Here is a 9,242-nt window from a genome sequence, read left to right on the forward strand (position 1 = left end):
TGGAAGCGAAATGGTGCGACTTCCAGATGTGGGAGGCGGTCAAGATTACCCCTGGGCGTTTTTTTCCCATGGTACCCATATTCTACCGGGCTGGCCAAGAGCTGCCGTCTGATCCGAAAGTGTTTTTTGGCGTTTCCCTTGCAAGGCGTTTGCGGAAGCTGGTTGGTCGGGCTGTGCTTGGAAAGGACTCTAAGAGTGACGCAAGGAGGGCTACTGTCAATCATGGCTCTTCTGTACTGAAAACGACCCTGGCTGCGATCGGCTGAACCGTCGTCGAGTGATATAAATGGATTAAGTAACAATGCGAGAATAGAGAGAGAGTGTGTGCACTGATCAAGTCGGAGGTTGAGGACAATACCTACTACGTAGGGCCCTGTCAAGGTCCAGGGGAGCCGTCTCCGGCTTAATCGACGACTCGACATCATGCGTGCTGGGGTTCGAACAAGGGCTGCGCGTTTCACTGAGACGGTTCCGGGCGAAGCTGAAAAGCGTTGAGACGGGATGACCGCAGCCGAGGATAGAGACAACAACAGAGCAGCAGCGAATCGCAACTGGAGTGCTGTTTCTCTCTCAATGGGAACGGGACTGGGATGCTTGCTTGCTTGGTCGTCAGCCACGTCGAGTTTTTGGTCGAGGAGGCCTCGTAGCGCGGCCTCAGACCAATCGCCGGCGCTACTTTAGCCTCACGAAGCTGACATTGCAGATCGCGCGGGGAGAGTGGCCAACAATTAGCCCAGGCTCCTTTTAGGCGGGAGGGCCGAGGCCACGCGAACAGAATAAACACGTTTCCAGCACCTCGAGAGGTGCAGGACTTGGGTCAATGGTTGGATGTGTAAGACGGGCGCGTCCGAGCCGCGGGGGTGTTTTTTCTTTTCTTTTCTTTTTTGTACGTTTTGGACAGAGGCGAAGAGGCGGGAGGCCGCGAACCCGCAGGCCCATATGTTCAGCCTCGAACCAGCGCCTGTACCTAGCCAGACACAGCCACGACTGGCAGACGGTTACAGTTTCTGGGAGGATTATTGGGGATAAATTGATGAACGAAAGGGACGGATGGAGCGGATACACTGTGGGGAAGGGGAGATATCTACCAGGTAGGAACCTCAGTGCCTACCTAGGTACGGATAGATTAGGTAGGTAAACCCCCCCTACGTGCCTATTCCCTGTAGGTATGTACTGCGTACAAAGTACATACATGGTATGATGCTGTATTATCTTGACAATCCAATGAGAGCCGTCACATGGTACGGGAAAATGGGCCTTCAAACACTCCTGTTCGCGCGCTAATCCCAACCGGGACAGCTAGTCATAGGGTACCTGCGTTAATGTGGTACACTACGGAGTAGACGCCGTTGCTCCACATTCTTCCAGACGGTCGAAACTGCCAAAACCGTCGTGCCAGCGGCCGCGACAACCCTAGGTGGTATCTGTCTGTGTCTGCGACCGGCTGGGGATGAAAATTAATCGAACACATAGCATGGATACAGAGTAGTAGTTGTTCCAAAATAACCCTGTTTCCCTTTGTCTTAGCACCGTCTCCTATGCTTGTCCCCCCCCCCCCACCTGCAGATCCCTCTTCAAGACTCGAGGGTCCCGCTGACCTTCCTCCTGTCTTGCTCTCACTCGCCCTTTCTCATACACACGCACGCACACACACGCAACATTCCTCCCGAACTTGGGCGAAAGCAGTCTCATGGCCTACCTGGATAGAGCCCAAGACTAGACTCGACTCGACCTCCCTCGATCGTGCGAGAAATCCACGTCTGTCGTTCCTTCTTTTCTTGAACCCCGTCGACTCTTATTTGACAACTCGGACTCGGACTCGCGCGTTTGTTTCCCTCTCCTTCCACCGAACCACATCGGCATCACCTCTTTCCTTTTTTCGACATCCTGAGACTCAGCCTTGCAGCCCGCAGTGGCCGATCAAACGCGGATAATTGCCCAACCAGAAATTCCTCCCTCCCCCTTAACCCGCAATCCCACCACGACACCGCTCGCTTTCCATCCCCTCCCCTCCCAGGCTCCCCCTTCTCGACTGTCAACCGCAATCCGGCCAAGTCCGTACCTACGACTGGTTTATTGTTGATCAACCAACCCGGCTCGGCCTTGCCACCGCTGTCGTCAAGTCATCGCGCAGTCGTTACCATTACCCATTTGGATCTTCTGACCCATCCGAAGCCGCCCCGTCGCTCGGTCATGCTAGCTTAACAGTCCCGCGGTCCGACCTCTGTTTGTGTCGCACAATCCAAGCCCTCCGCACCCTTGACCCACATTCCATCAATTCGCCCTCTCGTTCGTCTTCTTCTTTCCTCAACAACCCCCGTCGTCCCGTCCCTTCGGTATCGACCATTTTCTTCAACATCATCAAGAAGAGAAACACTGTCGATTACTTCGCGGGCGAGTAACGACGTGTGTTGACGGCAGGTCCGAGTTGCGCTATCACACACTCCTTCATCACTTCGGTCCTAGTAGGCTGCCAATAGCCTCTTCTCCTTTTCTTCCTTCTTCTTCTCTTCTTCTTCTTCGTCGTCTGTATTTTTCAACTTGACCCGGATCGACCCCATCGATATCCTTCGATCCCTTTGGACTATCAATCGTCCGTCTTCACCGACACCCCGACCTTCAAGATGGGATGCCTCAGCCACCGTAGGAAGGTCGCCGAGCAGCGTGCCGAACAGAAATGGGACTACATTGTAAGCTGACTTCGCCGGCGCAACGACACCGCACCGTGACGCTAACAATCTGTAGAACCTCAACGACTTCACTTCGCGCGGCTGTCTCACCCCCTTCGCCTACTTTTACCTCTGGCTCATGTTGGTCATTTCAATGGCCGTCTACGGCGTCGACATGTTTACTGCCGTCAACCTGCTGGCCTTCGACCGTTGGTCTTCCGAGATCGACCCCGCCATCGATTTCAAAATCTCAAAATGGATCTTCTCCATCTCCATCATCGCATCCTTCATCAACATTGCTTTTGAGCAATTCAGGGCCATGCGCGTCATGAAGCGCGGGAATGTAGCTGAATGCTACCTCGACAACATTGCTGTCCGTCTCGAGAGTACACGGATGGGCAAGGGCCAGGGCTGGAAGCGCTTCTTGGTCTTTGCCGAGCTCACCAAGAGCAAGAAGGGAGCCGAGTATATCGCCCTCTTCACCTACTTCAGCTTCCAATGTAAGTCGCACCCTCGTCGTTGTTGCACGATATCTACTGACGTATCTCAGCTTGGATCCGTGTTTTCGTCTGTTCTGGCCCCCGTCAAGTCGTCAATGCCTTGACGCTCAAGTCGGTCTACGATGCCAAGCTTGCAGTTCATGAAGCATCCGTCGAGGGATCCCTGCTGGGCTTCTTTGATAAGATCAGGACGCTCGCCACCGAGGACTATCAGCAGGCCCTCATCCTGTCCGGCATGCTCTTCACCCTCGTCATCTGGGTCTTCTCCGTCCTCTATCTCATATTGGCCGTCCTCTTCTACGTCTTCTTCCTGTTCCACTGGATCCCCAAGGCCGACGGCGGCCTCTCGGGTTACTGTGAGCGCAAGGTCACTAAAGCCCTCATGAAGATCGTGACCGCCAAGGTCAACAAGGCCCTGGCGAAACAGGAAGAAACCAAGCGGAAACTTGAACTCAAGGCGGCCAAGAAGAATGGCGAGAAGCTGCCTCTGGAACGCCAGGCTACTCTGCCCACGCTTCCCAACGTGGGAGACCCGGATAAGCTTGCCGAGATGCCCATGTATGGCCGCAACGACACTTTCGCGACGCTCCCCGCCTACGAGTCTCGACCCGGTACTCCTGGTAGTATCGAGCTCAACTCGATGGACCAGAAGCGTCCCTTGCCTTCGAGAATGGGTACCACAGCCTCCAACGCCAGTTATTCCTCTCGTGCGCCGTTGGTCGCTGGTGCGGCCGACTTTGGCTACCAGCGATCTGCCTCGCCCGTTCCATCGCTCCCGCCGATGGATTTGAATAACTACCCGCCCGCTCGGCCTGGTACATCCAACTCTCAACGGAGCTTCCGGCCTCAAATGTCGCATATGCATACCAACTCACAAGGCTCATTACGAGGGGGCTTCTCCGAGAGCCCCGCTGCATACTCCCGAGACGCTTTGCCCCCTTTCCCTCCTCCTGCCAGGTCTGCCACTGGCCAGACGATGGACGGCTACGGCCTGCAAAGGCAGAACACCTACCAGACTGACCGGTCCACGCCGGCACCTAGGGGCACCTATGACGACTACTCGAGCCAGCCTAACGGCCGAGCCAGCCCCGCACCTTCGGTCTACTCGACTCGTACCGGCGCTCCCCCGCCGCGTGGTCCTGGCCCGCTCAACAACGCGCCCCTCCAAGCGTACCAGCCATACGCTCCGATGCGAAGCGCGACCGGCCCCGTTCCTCCCCGAGGCCCGCCGAATGCACCTGTGCGGAACATGACGGCGCCTGTGCCTCCTCGTCCGCAGGAAGACTACATCGCCCGTCCGGGCACGTCGCAAAGCCAAAGACCCGCCCCGCGCGGTCAGGGCTATGGCTACAACAACGATATTGAATCCCAAAGAAACCAGCGTTACTAGGCATATCGGACTGGGGCTCGGGGCTCATAGATCATCGTCGGGCTCGGGCCGGCCGCTTTCTTTTTCATAATGTCTCTTTACGATTCAAGGGGGCGTCATGCAGCGTGAAGGGAAAACGCGCATTGCTACCAAAGGCTTCCCACCATTACTTCTCCACCCATGCCTTGAGCCTCGTACTTGAAGGTTTGGATTCAAGTATCTGGCCATGCATCGGGCTGTCCCATCTTTTTACGACCATCCATTCGATACCCCTCCGAGTTTTTTCACTTCTCATTCGTCATGTACTATAAAGGGGAATAAGGGTCTACTGTCTACAGAAGTGCTCTAAGGGCCGCTAGGGGAAATCCAGAACCATTGTACTACTAGCTACTAAAGTAATACAGCTTCACCCTCTGACGAACAATCCGAAGTTGGCTCTCTTTCTATCCGTGATGGTATCTGCATTGCGCATCGTCTTTATTATAATCCCCGCGGTTTCCATGGCCCCCTTGCTGCATCGGGAGATTTTTAGAGTTTGGACCCACCCGCCTGATGAACCCTGTCAGCTCGGGAATGCCAGCTGCCAGCAGTACTGCCAGCATCGGCATCTTAACTGTCAGTTACTCCGCATCACGACATGTCGCGCCCTTCGTTGCTGATTTGTCACTCACATATCAATATAGTAAAGTAAGCCTTGGAGTTCAAACCCCGAGATTTTGCTAACAAGAATCCTCGAACAATCTACTGGCAATAGCCGCTGCTGATAAATAGGATATCGCTCACCTGAGAAGCCGAGTGAATATATGGTCAAAGATGCGCAACCCCTGCATATGAATTACACCACCTTGCTAGCAACTCTATTCGCATCACACATCCTCCCACCAGACGCTCTGTTCATCCCAGCGCCCAAAATGCCAGCACGGACAATTGAATTCCACCCGGGTGAGGTCGCCCTCCACGACCTCCTCAAAATACCAAGCCGATCTAACCCTACCGCCGCCGGCCTCCCGCCGTCATACGGCGCCCGCATCGCCGCATCGCCGCTCGTGGCCCTCGGCACACTCGACACGAAAGGCCGGCCGTGGACAACGCTCTGGGGCGGCGAGAGGGGCGCTGTGGCACGACCAATCGCGGAGGACGTGCTGGGCGTCCGGGGCCTGGTCGATGTCACTGACGACCCTGTCCTCTCCGCGCTCTGGGGCTTGAGCGGAGAAGGGAAAGGCTTGAAGGAGGGAGTCGTGCAGCCCGGACTAGAAGCGGACGGGGGAAAGCTTATATCGGGATTGGGGTTTGACCTGATGACGCGGGACCGGGTGAAGTTCGCGGGTCGGATGGTTGCCGGGGCCGTGGAGGGTGGGGAGGTACAGATGGCGGTCCAGGTGGAAGAGAGTTTGGGAAACTGCCCAAAGTATGTGAACAAAAAGGATGTCACCGCCAGAGGCTCGATCGAGAAGGGTAGGGTCGAGAGGGGATTGCCGCTGGGCGAGGGGGCGCTCGAGCTCGTCAGACGGGCGGATATGATGTTCCTGACCAGCGCGCACGATGCGAGTATGGACACGAACCATCGTGGAGGATCGAGGGGCTTCGTGAGGGTTGTAAGCAACGACGAGGGTGGGGTGGAAATCATCTATCCCGAATGTGAGTTTTTCTCCTGACTATCCGGAGGCTAACATAGGCGGTAAACCCCCCGGATACATGAACCTCCTTCATTTTCGCAACCTAAATAAAGAAGGAGTCCTAACTGGTGGTTACAGATTCTGGCAATAGGTTATATCAGACGCTAGGCAACCTTAAGCTGAACCCCTTGGTCGGTATCGCGATCCCAGACTTTGAGACGTCTGACGTCCTCTACGTGAGTGTCACTTCCTTTCGACGCCATCCCGGCTTTTTCTACAAAACCAGAAGAAGAAGAAGAAAAGAGCACGCCCAAGCCAGGAACAAAAGGCTAACTATGTTTTAGCTCACAGGGTCGGCGTTGATCCTCGTCGGGCAGGACGCCGCCGCCTATCTCCCACACACGAAGCTCGCTGTCAAGATTACGGTGTCGGCGGCCGTCTTCGTCGAGACCGGGCTGCCGTTTGCCGGCACGCCCCTGGAAGCGTCGCCATACAACCCTCCCGTACGGCGGTTGCTCAGCGAGCAGCATCACTCGCTGTCATCCGAATCACAAGCCGAAAGGAAGGCAACCTTGGTCAGTCGTGAGGCGATCACGCCGACGATGGCGCGCTTCGTCTTCCGGCTGGAGCCCGGTGCGAAGTGGGAGGCCGGTCAGTACGTCACCCTCGACTTCTCCGAGGAGCTGGACGCGGGCTACAGCCACATGCGCGACGACGAGCCCCAGAGCCTGAACGACGATTACGTGAGGACGTTCACCGTCTCTAGCCCGCCGGGAAACGGAGAAGAGTTTGAGATCACGGCGAGACGGAAGGGGCTTGTCACGGGTATGCTGTGGAGGTGGAACGTGAAGGTCCCGCTCGAGGTCCCCGTGCTGGGTTTCGGCGGTGAAGAGGCGTTCAGGTTGGGACGATGGGAAGGGGACGGAGTGGAGGAGGTGTTTGTGGCGGCGGGCGTCGGGATCACGCCCGTGCTCGCGCAGGCTAGTGGTGTGCTAGCGGCGGGGAGCAGGCTGAAGGTGCTCTGGAGCGTTAGAGCCCAGGATTTGAAGCTGGTGAAGGAGGTATGTGGGAGGGTGGATGGGTTAGGTGGTGTGTTGAAGGTGTTCGTTACGGGCCTAGGTGGGGGGGCAGAGGAAGAGGAGGAGGAGGAGGAGGCTATCAAGGAGATTGTGGGCCTCGGGGTTACGGCCGAGCGACGGAGGATACGGGAGGAAGACGTGAAGGAAGGAGCTGGAAAGAAGAAGTTCTTTCTGTGCACGGGGCCGGAGATGGCGCGCGTCCTGGAGGGGTGGCTGGAGGGGGAGGAGGTTGTCGGGGAGATTTTCTTATTTTGAGGCAGCACGACTACCTAGTGTCAGTCGGTGAGGTTGGGGCCGAAGATTCGCAATAAACACCACGTGGTCGGCATAGAGTCGAATTGCCTGGTGAACATTTCTGGCCGTGGTCAAGGGGGAGGGGAGGGGATTCATTCAATGCGCAGGTTAAACACCAAAGTCATTTAGATGCGTGTGTTCTTTGATTGGATGATATATCTGTACCTACGTACGAGTCGGTCTGGGAAGACAAAGCTTGGGATGTTGGGTGATGTAAGATCACGATGGAGAGTTGGGTGGTCAACTAGCTTTCTGCCTCATCGTACGATGCAGTGTGCGTGTGTAGTAGTGTAGGTAGGTAGTAGACTCGTTACAGAACATAATGGCTCATTTAAAGAGTCGATCTGAGACACCATGCCAAGAGGTTTCATCGAACCCCCGACGGGGGATTCGGGTAGTTACTGTCTTCCGCCGCCCAGAGATCGGTTAAATTTAAGTCGTACAAACAAAGCCTTTCCCTCCTGAAGCTTTGTGTAACTAAAAAAAAGAGACCGATGATGGCAGGTACTTTCGCGTCGGGTGCGTTTACCACCGTGGGGTGAAGTACAAGTACATCCGTCTCCACCCAGCCATCGGCACCTGCCGGCAGCTGGGCGTCACCATCACGATCTTCCCCACATAAGCCGCGATACCACATGATTTCTCGATCATCACTACTTCGTACACCAACCCCCACGACGTTCCAGGCCTGGTACCGAGAGTCTTCATCGACGGCCTAGCCCAATCTCGCAGCAAGACCGCCTCGTTCTCTCGTTGCGAGAGAGAGAGAAAGCGGCTGTTTGTCAAGCTGGCTCACCCCCCCCCCCCCCCCCTTTCGAACACCAAAAGCCGACGGCCGACCGCAAAGCAATACAGCCGGCCCTACGAGGTAAGTCAGCATTCGATTGAAATGCCGTCGTCAGACGTTCATCTATCGCGGCTGGTTCGCTGAGTGAATGGGGCGAATGGGGCCATTCTGCGTCAGCAAACATGGGAAGCTCTCACCGATTGACCGATCATACAAGCTTGGTCTCTGCGCAGCTCGACATTTAATCGAGGTGGATCGATCCATGGATGGGTGTGAGGCATGCGGACTCTGATCGAAGACGTGCATGGGAATGGGCATTTCCATTCGTGATGAGTGATCCAGCACCATGCATGGGGATATCGATCGGGCTGGAACTGAGGTCGTCGTCGGATCGAACCAGTCTGCAAGAACCCCCCAAACACGGTCGGATCGATGGACTCGGCAGAGCACAGGACTCACAACTGTCGCGTAGCAAAAGCTCTGGCGGCTGCCTCGCATCGTCAGGTCCTCGTCGCGCGCGGCTTCTCTTCCGCCGCGAGTATGCTTCTGCGGCTCCATCACCCCCCTGCTACGGCTGACGATGCCTGTTGGACCGATCAAGCGAAACCAAACAAGGCATATCTCGAAGACCGGGCTTGGGCTAATCATCCCCTAACCGATGCAAGGACGGTTTGCATACTTACAGCAGCCACTGGCCAGCCCCGCCCCCCAAATTCGGACCATGCATTTGGATAAGGACCCAGACTTATGGGATAAAGAAGAAAAAGAAAAAAAAAACGAACACGAACAATGTGACAGATCTCGATTGCGCGCTGACAGGGCGCTTGTCAGCAAGCGCCGATGCGTACGGATACACACTGCCGATTTGAACGCAAGGGCAATGAATGGGCTTACATTGTCCGTACCTACTTGCAAATGCATCGGCCCC

General features: G+C 55.9%; 2 protein-coding genes across 2 annotated transcripts; both read left to right on the plus strand.

Annotated features, from left to right (window-relative positions):
* Positions 1 to 2,624: 2,624 nt before the first annotated feature.
* Positions 2,625 to 4,559, plus strand: GLRG_09556 (uncharacterized protein; the record flags this gene model as incomplete). The annotated part of the gene is made up of 3 exons (XM_008100241.1): positions 2,625 to 2,690; positions 2,746 to 3,169; positions 3,220 to 4,559. 3 exons carry the CDS (start codon positions 2,625 to 2,627, stop codon positions 4,557 to 4,559), a joined length of 1,830 nt encoding a protein of 609 aa, XP_008098432.1.
* Positions 4,560 to 5,449: 890 nt separating this feature from the next.
* On the plus strand, positions 5,450 to 7,488 carry GLRG_09557 (oxidoreductase FAD-binding domain-containing protein; the record flags this gene model as incomplete). Its single annotated transcript, XM_008100242.1, has 3 exons — positions 5,450 to 6,176; positions 6,293 to 6,390; positions 6,499 to 7,488. 3 exons carry the CDS (start codon positions 5,450 to 5,452, stop codon positions 7,486 to 7,488), a joined length of 1,815 nt encoding a protein of 604 aa, XP_008098433.1.
* Between the last annotated feature and the right edge of the window lie 1,754 nt (positions 7,489 to 9,242).

This window comes from Colletotrichum graminicola (genome assembly GCF_000149035.1).
Source record: "Colletotrichum graminicola M1.001 genomic scaffold supercont1.50, whole genome shotgun sequence".
In the NCBI taxonomy this organism is placed as follows: Eukaryota; Fungi; Ascomycota; class Sordariomycetes; order Glomerellales; family Glomerellaceae; genus Colletotrichum; species Colletotrichum graminicola.